The sequence below is a fragment of the Bombyx mandarina genome, chromosome 24 (assembly GCF_030267445.1).
Source record: "Bombyx mandarina strain Sakado chromosome 24, ASM3026744v2".
NCBI lineage: Eukaryota > Metazoa > Arthropoda > Insecta > Lepidoptera > Bombycidae > Bombyx > Bombyx mandarina.
Window position 1 is genome coordinate 11,386,772 of NC_143230.1, and position 19,556 is coordinate 11,406,327.

A 19,556-nucleotide genomic window follows, 5' to 3' on the forward strand; every position below is an offset into this window, starting at 1 on the left:
ACCAGCTACGTCATAAGTGCTGAAAATGTAAGAACATAAATGGAATTATAAGCTATGTAATCCAAATTGCCAACTGCTCGAGCAGTTAAGCCAACTGCAACGATAGTTATCAATGGCAGCTTCAAGCTGGTGACTATGAGTACAATAGAGGTATGTGTATATTGATCACTGGCGAAATGCTCTTACACATCTTGGACAAAGGGTTTGGTGATGCCCCGGAAACCTTTCTAGTATTAACAGAACCGGCCATCACATACTCAACCGGGAATGATGCGGTTTTGCTATATAAGTGTCGGTTACGAAAATAGCTGTTCATCATAAATATTTAAACTATTAATTTTACTAACATCGCAAAGCTTAGTTAACTAAATTTTGAATTTTTTGATTGGTAAATTTACGTCAACGTCACATGATGCAAAAGCGTCAAAGCGAAATTTTGACGGAATACATAGTAATAGAAATAGACTTAATTAAAAATGCATTATTATTAACCAATTTACCTATAAAATGTAATCCAAAAAAGTGTTAATCTAAGTTAAACCGAAATATATTACGTGTTATTGAATAAAAAAGCTAGAATATAAATTGTCAAACTTAACCTAAAAAACAGCTAAAGATATATTTTTGTTTGGCTTCGTTTTGTTGAGTTGTTGTGACGATATGGCACTTCAGTTGTCCCGCCGCGAGGTGGAGGAACTCCGGTCGTCAATAGACCGTGCCATATACAGGACTATAGGAAAATCGGATAACTCAATTCTATCGACTGTTTCGTCGTGTTTGACAAACGGGTGAGCTTACTAGTTGAATAGTAAACAAAACAGAATTTGAAATAATCAAATATCTTTTTTTTTTGTTGCTAGATGGGTGGACGAGCTCACAGCCCACCTGGTGTTAAGTGGTTACTGGAGCCCATACACATCTACGACGTAAATGCGCCACCCACCTTAAGATATAAGTTCTAAGATCTCAGTATAGTTACAACTGCTGCCTCACCATTCAAACCGAAACGCATTACTGCTTCACGGCTGAAATAGGCAGGGCGGTGGTACCAACCCGCACGGACTCACAAGAGGTCCTACCACCAGTAAAATCCACGATTTTTGCGTTTCTAAACCATTATTGCGCCTAGTAAAGTTCTTGGCCATAACCATAATATCGCATCTGAGATAAACCACTAAGACATTGTAAATTAGGAAAAAATTAAGCCAGTGCTTGTTGCATTTCTATTCTTCTTAATTGTGTCACTCTGGATAGAGTGCTCGTCATATAATTTGAAGGGGCAGAATTGCATTCCTCTAATAGACATCAAACACAAACTCATCAAATTGTGTTTTTGTTTTATATATTTTGGTTTATATATTTGGACAATAAGTTCAGAGTCTGGTGTTAAGTAGTTACCGGAGCTCAGATAAATTAAAATGTGAAATTTGTTACCAACTTTAACACATTAGGAATGCCATGACGAGTCACAATGAGTCTGACAACATACATTTCTCGTAGGGCTGCCATAATTTAAAAAAATATTTATATACATATCATGAAGGTTTTACTTGAAAATATTTTATGAAAGAACATATATAAAAATGCTGGGCTAAAAAAACAGCTATTTACTCATATTCTAAGTTACAAAAAGCAGACACCAGTGTTCCGTGTATGAGATTTTCCGGCTTTGGAATGAACGTTTGGAATCCCATATATGGTGTTTCTTGTGTACTATGAGATGTCTTTTAAACAAAACTTGTGGAGACTATTTAATGATAGGCAACGGCTTGACTCTGTTATTGACATTACATCATCCATGGGCAACGGTACCCGCTGCCATCAAGTGGGCTGCATGCTCGCTGTCTGCCTCCTAAAAAAAAACTTGAAGGCTGTAAAACAGCTATTCCATTATTAATTTGGGGCAAAAATAGTCAGCATTGCGATGCCTATCTGTGCCGCCTTACAATATACCTCCTCATTGCAAACTCATAATTTTGCTTATTTGTACAAATGCAATGGTAACTTTGATTTTATATTTCAAATGATAAATCACATTAATATTCTAATATCTCTGCACTATGCATTGCTGAAAATCTTAAAAAAGCATCAGCTTTGTATTCCTTGACATACCTTACCACTAGTAACTAAGAAAATTGTTCTTCATATTTCAGATATGAACGTAGAAAAATTATTGACCGACTTTCATCGCACATAGACTCCAAAAAGGCAAGCAAACTAACCGATAAGGTCATAGCATTGGCCCAGGAACTGATAACGTCATCAAAAACTTCATCGAAAAGGAAACACGAGAGTGACAGAGATAGAGATGGTAAGAGATCCCGGTACGAAGATTCAAAACAAGAGGAGAAAGTTTATGTGGAGAAAAAAGATGTGGAGGAAAAGAATGGAACTGATGATCTTCCCGTTATTCCCGAAGGAGAGACTCCAGGATCGAAGATGGCTATACTGAGTGCAGACAGGATTAAGGTATGTGCTATTGACTTCCTCATTGTGGTTGGATGATCAAACCTGCTAGCCACCAGTCATATGCACATAACAGTTTTAAAATACACCATTGGATATTTGAGTCGACTATTATCAAAGCCGGCAATCTGACTTTTGGACAATTATTGGTAAATCAGAAAAACGAATTATTGACTTTGTATTCCATTGGCAGTCACAAAACTCTTCGGAACGACATCTTAGATAAATAACAGGTTAACTATTAACCTTTATTTAATGCAGGTTTTGAACCGTATTCTTTGAAGGAGACGATTATATTCAAATCAATCTGTATTGACATATCAATAACATTTTTTTGTCCAAATGCACAGATTGCCACCTTTGATAATAGACGACTCATTTATGATATGTTTGAAGATACCATTTTCTAACGCATTTAGATGGGACTACAGATTTGGAAGTGGTTCTAAACAATAAGTCCATGTTATTGACACTAGTCTGTGGCAGCTTTATTCGTAATTTACTGTCGCTCTGTATAGGAACTCTTAAGTTTGTTTTATTTTATAGAATATGCGAACAAGAAAGAAGTCGTCGTGGCCTAAAGGATAAGACGTTCGGTGCATTCGTATGTAGCGATGCACCGGTGTTCGAATCCCGCAAGGGGGTACCAATTTTCCTAATGAAATACGTACTTAATACACGATTGACTTCCACCGTGAAGGAATAACATCTTGTAATAAAAATTAAAGTACGCAAATTGAATTTGCGTATTTACTGGTGGTAGGACCTGTTGTGAGTCCGCGCGGGTAGGTACCACCACCCTGCCTATTGCACTCGTGAAATATTAAAGCGTTAGTTTTTGAAGGGTGCGGCAACAGGCGTAACTATGCAAGACCTTAGAACTCATATCTCAAGGTGGGTGACGGCATTTACGTTATAGATGTCTATGGGCACTGGTAACCACTTAACACCAGGTGGGCTGTAACCTCGTCCATCCATCTATGCAATAAAAATAAAAAGCTTCAAGTTTATCTGATTGTATGTACGTACCAGAGTCCATAGACAATTTGAATGCTGCCACCATCTTGAGATGTGACGTCTATGTCTCAATCGTTTTAGCGAAGACCAACAATAAGGGCACTCTTCAAATTGGAATGTCTTTCTATGATGACTAGAGAGTAGGTAGATTGATTTAAGGTCATTGACGTCGAAACGTAGAGGATAATATGGATATGCCTCCAAAATACCGGAACTTCATATTTATTGTGATATTTGTTACGGAATTTTGAAATTAGCATGAATCTGTGTTTAAGGTGAAAAACGCATTAATAATATTAATCTACGCTACAAGTGCTAGCTAATGGTGAAATAAATCAGTATTTTATTACAAAAACACCTTGGAAAAGTTATTATTTTGTCCCTTTCTGTTGAATTAGAAATGACGCTTGTTAGTATGGTACAAAACTTAGACAGGGCTTTTTGTTACTTTATCTCATAAATATAGAAATTGTATCCGATGAGGATTAAAAGTTTTTTCTTTTTCAATTTAAAAAAATAATCATTACAGATAAAATGGCATGTCCATATTATAATATCTTGACGCAAGTATATAAAATCAATCTACCTACTCCGACCACTGATGATGACGCAAAAATATTGTGTGAAGACCAAATGACAATCTATATAAGTTAGTTTTTTTCCGTTCCAGTTAATGATGGCCAACGCTCAGAAAGAGATAGAGGAACGCAAGAGAGCTCTTCAAGTGCTGAAGGGGGTTGAGACTAAACCGAGTGTTAATGCTGCAGTGGCTGCGGCCCAACACCTCAAAGTGCAGATGCAGCAGAACAATGCGATACCTCCACCGAGTGTGATCAAACCTGTACTCTATTCAAAGCCTGGTAAGTCTTTTATTTATTTTTATTTTTTATTGCCTAGAATTGTGGACGAGCTCACAGCTCACCTGGTGTTAAGTGGTTACTGGAGCCCATAGCCATCTACAACGTAAATGCGCCACCCACCTTGAGATATAAGTTCTAAGGTCTCAGTATAGTTACAACGGCTGCCCCGCCCTTCAAACCGAAACGCATTACTGTTTCACGGCAGAAATAGGCAGGGCGGTGGTACCTATCTGCGCGGACTCCCAAGAGGTCCTACCACCAGTAAAAAATATTCGGATTTGCTAGTAAAATCGCGATTGCAATCGTACTGCGCAATATACCACAAATGTGCTCACGGGGTCGATGACCTGAAGACTAGTGTTACACTTTACATTGCTTCTTCACACCATTTCGATAAAGCGGCACGACACGAGAACCCTCTCATCGTGGCCGCCTGTAACTACATTTTTTGGCTGGTGGTAGGACCTCTTGTGAGTCCGCGCGGGTAGGTACCACCACCCTGCCTATTTCTGCCGTGAAGCAGTAATGCGTTTCGGTTTGAAGGGTGGGGCAGCCGTTGTAACTATACTGAGACCTTAGAACTTATATCTCAAGGTGGGTGGCGCATTTACGTTGTGGATGTCTATGGGCTCCAGTAACCACTTAACACAAGGTGGGCTGTAAGCTCGTCCATGCATCTAAGCAATAAAAAAAAAAAAAACATAGCCGATCCTGCGGACCAAATGGTAAACAGTCGACGTCGCCCTAAACACGTCATTTCGGATCCTCCCGATCCACTAACGGTGCTTTTAGGTACCTCAAGCACCGGTCATCGTCTTCGTCGAACTTGCGAGGAAGGGTTCGACGAGTAAATTAACCCTCAGACACCGCCCACTGAGTTTCTCGCCGGATCTTCTCAGTGGGTCGTGTTTCAGATCCGGTGGTAGATTCTGCGAAGCACTGCTCTTGCTAGGATTCGTGTTAGCAACGTCATCCGGTTTGAGCCCCGTGAGCTCACCTACTAGTTAAGGTTACGCTGAAATAGTCTCTCAAGGCTATCGGTTTAGGTAGAAAAAGAAAATTAGTTTACAAGAGACAGGGATGGTTCTTTGCTGCTCTACTGATTCCGACCCACTCTCTCTACGTAAAGAGTCAAAAAACAGAGAGAATCAAGTGACTCGGATACACATTAAATTAAATTCACTAAAGATAAAAATAAGTAATTAGTTTGCTAAAATTACATATTTCTTCCAACTGTTTTGATTCAAAAGCCATATAACCGGAGCAAAATACATAACAGTTGGGAATTGTACATGACATAATATGTATTACACGTATTTATTTATTTATTTGGGAAACAAACAGTACAATACAAACATATAATATTTAAAAAAAATTGCTAAAACAATAATCAAATATTTTTCCACAATCAACATCACATATAAATGTAGAAAGTGGACAGAGAAGAGAAATTTAGAAATTTAAGTTACAAAAAAACAAAAGGAACACAATACCCACATATTATTTTGTACATCAACTTACACCATAAAACTTTAATATATACATATAATTTTGACGTGACAACGTCTTATAATTCGATGGAACCGGCTGCACGCACGAAAAAACATGACTCATGCGGCGTTACCTCGCTCTGAGGCGTTCCATTTAAGGCTTGAAGTGCAAGCGAGAGCGCGCAACGAGCGACAAAGAGGCACAATCGGCCTCCGCGTTCGGCAGCGTTCGACATCTGTCTCTCTCCTACTCGAGTGAGCGATGCATCCGCGTGGACAGCTGCTATACAATAATACATTTACATGTTTTCGTCAAGTATGAAGTTCAGTGAAATGTGAATGTGGTGTCAATTGTCCATACAAAATATCTATCAAACAAATAAAATTAAAATTTTCTTTTGAAAAATGAAACCATTCCATCAGTATTTTCTTATGACGTTGTGACGTTCAACTATCGTCAGTAAACCGACTTTACAGACAACCGTTTTTTTTTTACAGAAACTTTGCCGTTATCACGCGAAGAATTGGAGAAGCAAAGGAAGATAGCCGAGCTGCAAGCTAGGATACAGCGGAAACTTGCAGGTATTAACACCATCATTAATAATGTCATTGTATTGTGAACTGTCATATACGTATTCATCTGTACCTTGTTACCTTCCTCATAGATAATACACACAAATTAGTAAGATAAGCAACTCAAGCACTCAACAAAAATGTTTACGGGCGTCGGCCACTAGATGGCTTCGCTTCGATTAGTTTCTCATTTCTCCTGTAGATGGCAGTAACATATTTATTGCCTATCCTATATATTATTTTTAATGAAGGATTTTGTAAATTTTCAGAAACCACAAATTGATAAAATTTTATCAATTTGTGTCTATAAAAAATGAAGACTTGTGTGATTTATTAATTTTTTATTTTCTGTGTTTCGTTATACAATAATTAAATGCCTTAGAATTAATAAGGTATAAGTTTAGGGGCATCCGCTGCAAGATGTCGATAGTTTCCATACAAAAAATAATTGTCCTTCCAAATGACATTCCCTGGCCTATTAATATTATTTGCTTAATTAATTGCTTATTAACTTTAATCCATTCTAAACATGTAAATATTCTGTGTAAATTTTTATCTGCTAATAATGTTTATCTCCAAAGTAGTTGGTCTAACATATATTTGTTTGAGCTGCTCTTAAACCACAGATTCGCGTATGGAAAAACCGACCAAATTTATTTGTATTTAGATTTAGTAATTTTTTTCCTCTCTATGCACCTGTCATTTTTGTGAATACTTTGACATTGGCAAAATCAATGCCTAAGACGTTGGAGCCAAATCTATATCTATATATCTATATAAAAATGAATTGCTGTTGGTTAGTTTCGCTAAAACTTGAGAACGGCTGGACCGATTTGGCTAATTTTGGTCTTGAATTATTTGTGGAAGTTCAGAGAAAGTTGAAAAGGTTGAAAATGCTCGGAATTAAATGAAAATAACAATTTTGTTTTTCCTTTGATGTGTTCCCCGTCGGACGGATTCCTTTTTTTTGGTTTAAATTTATTTTATACAAAAGTTTAGGTCTTTTATTTATCGATTGAGGCACTGCGAAGTCTGCCGGGTCAGGTAGTTCTTTATAAAAAAAAAAGAAGAAGACTTGTATGATTTGTTAATTTTTTATTTTATCTGTGCTTAGTTATGCAATAAAGGACGTTTCGTTGTCAGGGGGTGCCTTATCATCGACGCCGGGCTCTGGGCCTGCCCCCTTGATCTTGGACCGTGAGGGTCGCACCGTGGACACCACGGGCAGGATAGTTCAACTGACACACGTGGCTCCCACGCTTCAGGTATACTAGCCAACGTTTTTTTTACATTTTTTTTATAGCCCTTGTAGGCAGATGAGCATACGGCCCACCTGATGGTGAGTGGTTAGCGTCGCCCATGGACGTCAGCAATGCCAGGGGCAGAGCCAAGCCGCTGTCAACCGTTAAGCACTCTCCACAAGCCTCGTTTGAAGAAGGACATGTCATAGCGCTCGGGAAACACCGTGGAGGGGAGCTCATTCCATAGCCGGATGGTACGTAGCAGAAAAAATCTCTGGAAGCTCACTGTGGATGACCGCAGTGGGTCCAGGTAGTACGGATGAACTCTACTCCGACGGTGGACGGTGTGATGGTAAAAACGAGATGATGGAATCATCTTAAACAATTCCTTAGAGCGGTGGTTACTGGTGGTACGAGGTGTTGTGAGTCCGCGCGGGTAGGTACCACCGCCCTGCCTATTTCTGCCGTGAAGCAGTAATGCGTTTCGGTTTGAAGGGTGGGGCAGCCGTTGTAACTATACTGAGACCTTAGAACTTACATCTCAAGGGCGGTATTTATGTTGTAGATGTCTGTAGGATGGACCACAAATGTCCCCATAGCAACTAAAAATTATATGTATGTGCTAGCGGTAATTACATTGCAATGATGCTTCATCAGTCTCGGGATTGTCGGGCCGCCGATAGCACGTTAGGTTGTAATCCCAATATACGTTAGTCACTTAACTGGACACGTGTCTTATTATAGAGACCCAACATGTCAATGGGCTCCAGAAACCGCTTAACACCAGCTAGGCCGTGAGCTGGTCCCCCCCAATAATTCGATTTCCAGGCGAACATAAGAGCGAAGAGACGTGAGGAGTTCAAAGCCCAGTTGTCCGGTCCCACTGAGGAGGTGGGTCCGGAGTCGTCCCGCTGGGTGGACCCGCGCGTGTCCTCGCGCCCCCACGCGCGCGCCAAGCGGCCCCTGCGCTTCCACGAGCCCGGCAAGTTCCGCCAGATGGCTGAACGGCTCAGGATGAAGGTACTCCGTCTTGACAACTCCTCGATTACAGGATCCCTTCATGATTAGTATTAGGCGAGGGGGTTTGTGTTTTGAGATGACCCCTTTCGGAAATTGTACTCCATACCAATTTCGAAGTCCCATTTGAGAGATTTTATTATTATGTTATTGTGTGTGTGTGCGTGCGTGCGTGTGTGTGTGTGTGTGTGTGAGTGAATTAATTATATAATGATTTAAATTGATTGTGTATTTTTAAATGATGATTTACGATCATGAACAAAAAATGATTATTATTTCAAAATTATGCAAAACGTGAAGAGTTACGTTCTAAGAAGTGTCAAAAGGGACTTCGTAATTGGAATAGAGTATAGTCCAGAATACCTTGAGTTTGCTTGAGTCGAGGAGGTTTCGAGGTAAAAAATACGGGCATGAATCTCGTGTTAATTAAAACCTGTAGTTACTACATTAAGCTACATACACTAAACTAAGGTTAGCTCAGGACTCGACACCGCTAAAATAAAATGTAAATGGAAAGTTAAATTTTAGTAGTAAGTGGAAAGCACGTATTAGTAACATTTGCGCGCGAGGTTAACGACCTCTTATCTCAAGGGTAGGACCTCTTGTGAGTCCGCACGGTTAGGTACTACCGCCCTACCCATTTTTGCCGTGAAGCAATACTGCGTTTCGGTTTGAAGGGCGGGGAAGCCGTTGTAACTATACTGAGACCTTAGAACTTATATCTCAAGGTGGGTGGCGCATTTACGTTGTAGATGTCTGTGGGCTCCAGTAACCACTTAATACCAGCTGTCATGTCGTTTAAAGCCAGATGTGACAATGAAGGCCCCCCCCCTCTCCCCAGGCGCAACTGGAGAAGCTGCAGAACGAGATATCCCAGATAGCGCGGAAGACCGGCATCTCGTCCGCCACCAGGCTGGCGTTGCTGGCGGCCGACGCGCCCGACGCCGACGGACCCCCCGACGTGGAATGGTGAGCCCCCCTCCCAACCCCCGGGGACCTGACCCCTTTCAGTACGCAAACGACATAGTCATAATTCTAGAGAGGAGCTTGGACTACACGCTCACACTTGTGTATCCATGGACATGTCGTAGACAGAGAGCACTCGTCATCAACTCTTTTTTTTAATTGATTTTATGACCTGGTAACTAAGACCTTTAAGTCATGTCTTATTTTAATTTATATTCTTAATTTTATGAAAAATTATAATATATGGAGTGAAATGAAATGCAAGATGATTAGTTTTTTTTTATTTTTTTTTTATTGCCTTTGTAGGCATACGGGCATACGGCCCACCTGATGGTGAGTGGTTACCGTCGCCCATGGACTTCAGCAATGCCAGGGGCAGAGCCAAGCCGCTGCCTACCGCTTAATACTCTCCACAAGCCTCGTTTGAAGAAGGACATGTCATAGCGCTCGGGAAACACCGTGGAGGGGAGCTCATTCCAAAGCCGGATGGTACGTGGCAAAAAAGACCTCTGGAAACGCACTGTGGATGACCGCAGTGGCTCCAGGTAGTATGGATGAACTCTACTCCGGTGGCGGGCGGTGCGATGGTAAAAACGAGATGCTGGTATCATCTCGAACAATTCCTCAGTTTGATTAGTTTGAGACATTAATCAACTGGGATGAATTTAAATGAAATGAGATGATATGGGATGAAATATAATCTCAGTAAGATGGTGGTCATTTACTAAGACTTTTTCAGTGGACTTTTTGGAGGATCCCGAGAAGTTACGTCCGGCGGCTTTGTTTCATTTTCCCACATTCGTACACTTTCACAGCTAGTAAACAGTTAATAAACCACCGTTATTACACATTTCATCCTGAAGAAACATTAAATAGACAAAATAAAACAATTCACACAACTTTGCTCCTCGCTTACCCGCCAAAAAGTCCACATTAAGCGGTGGCTACAGTGATAGCTGTCGTTTTTGACACCTGTCATTTTTGACATCTGTCAATTTTGGTACCGTCGTCCCGGGGGCAGGTGGGACAGCGTGATCCTGATGACGGCGGACGAGAGGGAGTCGAAGCGGCGCGGGGCCGGTGCTGATGGGCGCACGGACGAGCAGCGCGTGGACGCCTGCAACACGGGCGAGGACGACATAGTGGACAACATCAACGAGGAGGCCATCACCAACCTCGTGGAGCACCCGCAGCAGCTAAGGCCGCCCAGTCAGTCACCTATATGTCGTAACGATTAGATATTGGTATAAAATACCGATATTATCGGTATGCGTCGAAAATACCGAACTTTTAGTGACTATCGTCTATTATCTATGGTCGACATATTTTAGCCACGTGTGACGTCACATATAAAACAAAACTTCTCCATGCTTAAGAAGAAAATGCATAGATTTTAAGCTTTTTGATTCTATTGGTCAGAATTGAGTCATCAATCTGGTGGGTGCGAGGTCCATAGACATCACCACGTGCTGGCCAACACCCGTTGATACATGAGGTGGATTCGTCAACTGTATTGGCCGTATTTATTATACTAGACGTACTGCGCGGTTTCACTCGCCGACACAAGACAAAGAGTCGCTTGTTTCACTCTCTGGTCTTAAGAGCGTAGTTGGGAAATTTACCTAATTTTTTTTTGAAGTTATACTTCTTTAGGCGCGTTATGAAAACTTGATGAGAGTGAAACTTTACGATGCGCGCGCACCGTGACACAAAATTAACAGAAATGAAGTTGCCCACTAAATCGCTCATTACAATACGACCGACGTAACTTGGCGAGTCTGAATATAGCCGCAGGTGAACTTTCGCGCATGTACACTCGTAACAAAAAGTGTTATTAGCATTCATTTTTTTAAATCAAAATAAAATCAAAATAACGTAATAAATTAAAGAAAGATAATAAAAGAATAATATTTTTTTGTTTTTTTCTTGTATTGCCTTTGTAGGCAGACGAGCATACGGCCCACCTGATGGTGAGTGGTTACCGTCGCCCATGGACTTCAGCAATGCCAGGGGCAGAGCCAAGCCGCTGCCTACCGCTTAATACTCTCCACAAGCCTCGTTTGAAGAAGGACATGTCATAGCGCTCGGGAAACACCGTGGAGGGGAGCTCATTCCATAGCCGGATGGTACGTGGCAAAAAGATCTCTGGAAGCGCACTGTGGATGACCGCAGTGGCTCCAGGTAGTATGGATGAACTCTACTCCGGCGGCGGGCGGTGCGATGGTAAAAACAAGACGTTGGTATAAGTTAAGACATCAGGCTGTAACGTAATTAAATTAATTCGAAAGTAAGCCCGAACACTGCCTTCAGTTGCGATCCGCTGTACTGTGCGCTGCGATACACCAGTTGCGTTGGCAACTCTAAATAAAACTCTCAACATCCTTTGCGCGTTCTTCTCATTCTTTAAAAAAAAAAAATCAAAAATTATGTTTGTCGGCCGACGATTTAAAACACTATTATGCTTTGATGGCATCTTTGTTAACGAATAGTATAAATGCCAAGGGACAGTTAATACTAAAACAAATTTAAACACAAACAATCTTAAAACTAAACAAAAAGCTGAGCACTAAACAAAAACAGTATAATAATAACAAATCAATGAAAACTTTTGTAGCCGCCCGTACTCAAGACAGAGATAGCGACACGAACACGACACTAATGCTAGCGTGTGAGTGAGACACATTACCGCGTACCGAGTATTACCGAATTTATACGATGTCAAGAAAAGGGATGTCCAATATGCGTGTTTGAGGATGTTGTTTAATCGATTTTTTTTCAAATTGATTAAAATTAAAAAGAAAGGAAATAAATTTAATAAAAATAAAGTATAACTTCTTACGCGCGTACATAAGTACATGCACCATTTTTTATTGCTTAGATGGGTGGACGAGCTCACAGCCCACCTGGTGTTAAGTGGTTACTGGAGCCCATAGACATTTGCGCCGCCCACCTTGAGATATAAGTTCTAAGGTCTCAAGTATAGTTAGTTACATGTAGTTATTAATTTGGATACGCGATCAAAAAACAAATATCGAAGTCAACAGAAGACTTTTCCCTCGCAGCGGAACCTCTCAAACCGACGTTCATGCCGGTCTTCCTGACGAAGAAGGAGAGGAAGAAACTCCGACGCCAGAGCAGACGGGAGGCTTGGAAGGAGGAGCAGGAGAAGGTCAGACTCGGTTTGGAAGCGCCACCAGAACCAAAGCTCAGGTACATGACACTTCGTAGAGCCACTAACGGAGGTAGGGTCTGCAGGAAAGGCTCTGAAAGCTTCCTAATATGAAATGTTTCAGGATATCGAATCTGATGCGAGCTTTAGGCACCGAAGCGGTGCAGGACCCCACGGCGATCGAGGCCAAGGTCAGGGAGCAGATTGCGAAGAGACAGAAGACGCATCTCGAAGCGAACAAGGCGAGAGCTCTCACCAAGGAACAGAAGAGGGAGAAGGTAGGTTGAGGGGGGGTCAAGGCCCTTCAGTAATAGCCTCAGGTCAAGAGCACAGGAGTAGTTTGGGTGGCAAGCATAGACCTCATATAATATTGACTGTTGTCTGAAGGTGGCAACCCGTTGCCCGTGAGTTCATTTTAGACGTTAGAGATAACCTTATATATTTTTTGTCTAACATATGATTTTATGTGACCCAAAATTTAATTTAACATAACATCGACATTACATTCATCGTGGCATGTGAGAAACGTCGACTTTCACGATGAGCTAAAGTTAGAACAGTTACGTAAGTAATCTTAAGATAGCATCAGAACGCTACTTCGACAAAGCGGCGCGACACAATAATCCTCTTATTGTAATATAATATCGAAGACAGATTTTTACACATTGCTTAAGAGATAGTTTCCTATAATGTCCGAGTGATAATTTTCCATGTGATTCTAAATATAATTTAACATAACATTCAACAGATCACGTCACACATTGTTCACGTGATATACTTAGTCCGCACGGGTAGGTAGGTACAATTTGAAGGGTGGGGCAGCCGTTGTACTGTAGAAACTGACACCTTACAACTCATGTCTCGAGATGGGTGGCGGCATTTACGTTGTAGATGTCCATGGGCTCCGGTAACCACTTGATACCAGGTGGGCCGTGAGCTCGGCCACCAATGTAAGCAATAAAAAAACAGATTGTACAGTACCGTCGGGCAGTGTCTTTATATCGCTGTCCCCGGGCCCCAGGGTGGTCGGTCTGATCTCGTGGAACTCCTCAGGTGGATCGCAAGCTGCAGGAGGACACGTCGGCCGGCGTCCACGTGGCCGTGTACAGGTGAGTGCTTAGCGCCCCCCGCAGCGAAGCCCCCTCCCCCAACTCCCCTGTATCCCACCAGCGTCCTCCCAGTACTCAAGGTTTCGTCAAACAGAACGCGTACTTAGCGCTGCGTTTTAACGTCGCGCTCTTTTCATGTCACACAAATTGACTAGATGAGCCCAACGCGCCTTGACGCAACGTAACATCCGCCAAATCATAGTGCCTTTCTATAGCAGTCTGATAATTTAAAGGTATTAAGATGTCGAATGATTCAGATGTGGCATTGTATAAGCACGGGTATTTTCTAACAAATTCTATCAATTTCTTGGGAATTGTCCAATATTTTAATACACACTAGTGGCCCCGCAGTAGTCGAAATTCGACTATAATTAATTGAAATTATAAGTTAAAACATTATTATGGTTCTATTGTCAAACACTATTATAATTCGTTAATATAATCACAGTATTCGCCAAAACTGCACTATAGATCAATAATAGTAAATACAAACAATATTAATCCTTTTTCAATTCGACCACAGACTTTAAACAATAACAGAAGTTTCCCAATTGACAGTAAACAAAGAGTATATTTTTTTATGTATGTGTTGTGTCAAATACATGGTAGTGTGCGTAATGTTTTCTTTATTGATTTAAAGTATCTTTTATGCATTATTTAAAAAAATATATTAGCATTATGCTCTATATTATCTATAAGTGTGAGAAATTTCATACTCCTCCGTCCGCGTAATTTTCGTAAAAAGGAGTACAAAGTTTTTGCTTCACGTATTAATATATAGATTCACTCGGATGTTAAAATAAAATTTGTAAAAAATTACAACGTTTGACGCGAAGCGTCCTAACGCCGAGACAGAGCGTTGCGTACTTACAGCGCTGGCTCTCTGTTTGACAGTACGTTACCAAAGTAGTACAACACATCTCGGCGTCATAACGTTCTGACGCGCGCTAACGTCGCGTTCTGTTTGACGAAGCCTTTGTTTGAGACGCTTCGGATACTCCACAGGCGTCGTAGTGGCCGACAATTGAGAATTATAGTGCGCGCCGAACTAGTTGGGGGCGCCCTAGGTGGCGACAGGGGTGAGGGGTTGCTTATAACGCACATGAGATGACCAAACTCGAGATATCGTGAACGATAATTGTTCAATTATTGAAAAGAATAAATATAAAACAATTGAACTTTCAGAAGTATATATTCTACCAGTTGGGGCCAGAAAGATGTTGAGTCGCAACCGCGTACCGAAAGACGTAGCGTGGGTAGGCCTCCCACAATATTGAAAGACGATCTATTGAGGTCCGCGGGGATCCGCTGGAGGCAGACAGCGCAGGACCGGTCTTTGTGGCGAGGCTTGGGGGAGGCCTATATCCAGCATTGGGGGAGGCTTATGTCCAGCATTGGGGGAGGCCTATGTCCAGCATTGGGGGAGGCCTATGTCCAACAGCGGACGTCTGTGAGCTGATAAGAAGAAGAAGAAGAAGAGTCACAGCGTCGTTGCTGAGGCGGTACCTTGTTGATAGGATCCGTGATTTGTTCGAGTGCGCGTCGGCCAAGTTCAAGGTCGAGGTGAACGCTCAGCAGCTGCACATGAGCGGCTGCGTGCTGCTGCACCGGGGCTGCTGCGTGGTCGTGGCCGAGGGGGGCCCACGCCAGCACGCCAAGTACAAGCGGCAAGTACCACTCGGGGGGTCACTAGCCCACTGAATTCCTCGCCGGATCTTCTCAGTGGGTTGCGTTTCCGATCCAGTGATAGATTCTGCGACGCACGGCTCTTGCTAGGGTTCGTGTTAGCAACGTCGTCAGGTTTGAGCCCCGTAAGCTCACCTACTAGTTAAGGTTACGCTGATATAGCCTCTCAAGGCTATCAGCTTAGGTAGGAAAAAATAAAATAATATAAAAAGTGTCATTAGCGGATAATGTTGCTTTTCATTCCCTATTCTAATCTCTTCTATTATACTTATGGTAGGACCTCTGGGGAGTACTCACGGGTAGGTAAAACCGCCCCGCCTATTTCTGCCGTGAAGCAGTAATGCGTTTCGGTTTGAGGGCAGCCATTGAAACTATACTGAGACCTTGGAACTTATATTTCAAGGTGGGTGGCGGCATTTACGTTGGAAATGTCTATGGGCGCCAGTAACCACTTAACACAAGGTGGGCTGTGAACTCGTCCACCCTTTTAAGCAATAAAGAAAATTTCTAGTGGCCGAATTAGTTGGTGAGCTCACGGGCTCCCCCAATCCGTTAACGGTGCTTTTAGGTGCCACAAGCACCGGTCACCGTCCTCGTCGAACCCGCCGCTTGCGACGAAGGGCTCGACAAGTGAATTAACCCACAGACACAGCCCACTGAGTTTCTCGTCGGATCTTCTCAGTGGGTCGCGTTTCCGATCCGGTGGTAGATTCTGCGAAGCACTGCTCTTGCTAGGGCCAGTGTTAGCAACGTCGTCAGGTTTGAGCCCCGTGAGCTTATCTACTAGTTTGGTGAATCTAGAATAAATCCTCGAGGTTACTAAAATAGGTAAAAAAAAGCTCTCTATGTTACTGACCGCTCCTACTAGCTACATGGTGATGTTTTTTGTTTGTCTGCATCGATAACCCTGAGGGCTTATGAGAAATAAACCGGCGTATCAGGTTGATGCTGCACCGCATTAAGTGGGAGGAGGACACCGTGAAAGACGCCGAGGGCTGCGACGTGCCCAACTCCTGTCACCTGGTCTGGGAGGGCACCACCAAACAAAGGGCCTTCGGGGAGATCAAGTTTAAGGTAAGAGGAAGTGTGAAAGTAGTCCCGGTGATCGGCAAATTCAAGAGCGGACGGTTAGCGTGGTGTGGACATGTGATGCGTGGAGAGGAGATGCATGTGACTAGAAGATGTATGGAAATGGTAGTGCAAGGTAGAGGGGGAAGAGATCGACCGAAGAAGACGTGGATGGAGTGTGTGAATGACGATATGAGAGGGAGAAGAGGGAGTGTTGCGATGACGGCTGATAGAAGAGAATGGAATAGGAAAATTAGCTGTGCCGACCCCACCTAGTGGGATAAGGTGGAGACAAAGAAGATTGACATTCTAAATTCTCCATCTGAGTCGAATTGTTCGCAATTTGAGGGTCACTCACAGTACAACTAAAACAATCCCCTACGCGTTCCCAAGTGGGGGGACAGTGTTTGAGCTATGAGGGTGGACGAGCTCACAGCCCACATAGATATCTACAACATAAATGCCGCCACCCACCTTGAGATATGAGTTCCAAGGTCTCAGTATAGTTACTATGCCCTAACTAGTTTGTATATCCAGGCGGATAAGCGGATAAGTAAGCGTCTCGAAGGGTGGGGCAGCCGTTGTACTGTTTAATTGTTATTGGAGCTGATGTCTTGAGGGAGCGGTGGGGAACCAGTGACCAATTAATGGCAGGGGTCAGGCGCTCTCCCGGATAATACCGTAACGTGGTCCTTCCGAGTAGTTCGGCTGGTGAAATGCTGGTAGCTGATTTATTGCGTCCTCGCGAATGTTTCCCGTCCTCTCTCTGTAGATTGGTAATGATAAGGACGCTACCGATGCGGTTGTGGTTTCACGAGCCTTCGGGTTACCCACACGCCCTGGGTACTTGATTAAAATTTCGAGCTAACATCCACCCAAGCAAAATTAGACTCTTGAATGTCTCTACTCTCTCTCTAAACCCAACAAGCAGCCGGTCATTGCATCAGACATATGACGAACCCCATATACAGGGTGTGGATTTTACTGGTGGTAGGACCTCTTGTGAGTCCGCACGGGTAGGTATCACCGCCCCGCCTATTTCTGCCGTGAAACAGTAATGCGTTTCAGTTTGAATGGTGGGGCCGCCGTTGTAACTATACTGAGACCTTAGAACTTATATCTCAAGGTGGGTGGCGCATTTACGTTATAGATATCTATGGGCTCCAGTAACCACTTAACACCAGATGGGCTGTGAGCTTGTCCAACCATCTGAGCAAGAAAAAAAAAACAATAATACACTATTTGGTTCAGGTGGTACCGACAGAGAAACAAGCGCGCGAGCATTTCCAAAAACACGGCGTCGAACATTACTGGGACCTGGCGTACAGCAGTGCGGTCCTCGGACCCACTATAGAGGAGCCGTGAAAATTGATGGATAATAAATAAGTTTAATAAAGAAATTGTTTTTTTATTGTTTTTGTGATGACGGTACCATGAATTGAGCTAATTGGAGTTATAGCCAAAGGATAAGACGTCTGTTGTACTGGTGGGGGTGATGTGGTCATGTCGGTCCCCCCACTCCTTAGAGTGGTATATGTCGGCGTTACGCCAGGGTTGTCACACATAAGGTCTTTTACAATGAAAATACAATACTATAAAACTATCATTACTTGTTTATTACAAAAAGCCACGTCTTAGTTTTTACACAATTAGCCATTTTGTGTTGGTTGTAGCAACTACAACTTCTTTTATATAAACAATTGTAATTACTGTGAAACCGTTCACAAAATATAGCTTAATATTCACAATACGTATTTTAGTGATTTTTACATGACTCTGACATTAATTTATTTTACATAAATTACTTTTAATTTAAATAAACTAACATTGTTATTAACCAGCCTATTAATAGATGGAGCCAACATCATAATTTGCATAACAATTACAATACTTAATCAAATTATTACTGTTAATTATAATATAAATTATTATCAATATTTATGCTTTATTAATATTTAATTATTTATACAGTCATTTGTGTTTCTAAACAATAACATAAAGATTAAACATATTCTGAACATTTTCAGATCAAAACAGTGGTCTGCTAAATATTAAATATGGCAGAATAACAGTTTCATCTTGCTAATAATAAATAAATAATAACATAGATTAAACTAAACTATATGTTATGATATTAATTATTGCCAATAGTGGTAGTGGTGTTTGCGCCCATATATACGTTCTAAGAAGACACTTGGCACGTGCTAACTGCACTAGTGTCCGCTGAAATTTACTGGTGGTAAGACCTCTTGTGAGTCCGCGCGGGTAGGTACCAGTACCCTGCCTATTTTTGCCGTGAAGCAGTAATGCGTTTGGGTTTGAAGGGCGGGGCAGCCGTTGTAACTATACTGAGATCTTAAAACTTATATCTAAAGATGGGTGGCGCATTTACGTTGTAGATGTCTATGGGCTCCAGTAACCACTTTACACCAAGCGGGCTGTGAGCTCGTCCACCCATCTAAGCAAAAAAAAATGGAGTCAATCAAGGTGGCATCACAGTAGCAAGTGAAGAGATTTTAAATATAGCGCACTAAACTACCACATCGCTTTGTTTAAAACTGCTATATTCTTATCGTTTCCACTTACTACACTAGCGCTATGTCGGCGAGTCTTCCAACAACAACTAGCAACATATAGACGCACACTTCTTCAACTTGTCCCCTATACAAGATGGCGCTCTTTACATCTACCCTCAATAGTCTATTTTTTGGATTAAAGGGATTTTATGACCTGGTAACCAAGACCTTTAGGTCAAGTTTTATTTTAATTCATATTCTTATTTTTATGAAAAATTATATTATGGACTGAAATTAAATGAAATGAGATAAAGAACGAAATATAATCACAGTAAAATGGTGGTCATTTACTGAGACTTTTTCAGTGGACTTTTTGTA

At 41.9% G+C, this 19,556-nt stretch overlaps 1 protein-coding gene across 1 annotated transcript; it reads left to right on the forward strand.

The window, feature by feature from the left end:
- The first annotated feature begins 403 nt into the window (after positions 1-403).
- Prp3 (pre-mRNA processing factor 3) lies at positions 404-18,062 on the forward strand. Its single transcript, XM_089737922.1, has 14 exons — positions 404-788; positions 2,154-2,469; positions 4,154-4,343; positions 6,332-6,415; positions 7,550-7,671; positions 8,476-8,667; positions 9,506-9,633; positions 10,652-10,839; positions 12,693-12,840; positions 12,924-13,077; positions 13,853-13,908; positions 15,426-15,575; positions 16,536-16,668; positions 17,914-18,062. The coding sequence occupies exons 1-14, from the start codon at positions 661-663 to the stop codon at positions 18,025-18,027; spliced, it is 2,103 nt and encodes a 700-aa protein (XP_089594048.1). The 5' UTR covers positions 404-660; the 3' UTR covers positions 18,028-18,062.
- The last annotated feature ends 1,494 nt before the right edge of the window (positions 18,063-19,556 follow it).

Bases quoted from the DNA above. Each gene is read 5' to 3' on its own strand.
- Prp3 (XM_089737922.1), top strand. From the start codon at position 661: ATGGCACTTCAGTTGTCCCGCCGCGAGGTGGAGGAACTCCGGTCGTCA. The intron at 6,416-7,549 runs GTATTAACACCA...TTTCGTTGTCAG, and splicing joins GATACAGCGGAAACTTGCAG to GGGGTGCCTTATCATCGACG. The intron at 7,672-8,475 runs GTATACTAGCCA...TTCGATTTCCAG, and splicing joins ACGTGGCTCCCACGCTTCAG to GCGAACATAAGAGCGAAGAG.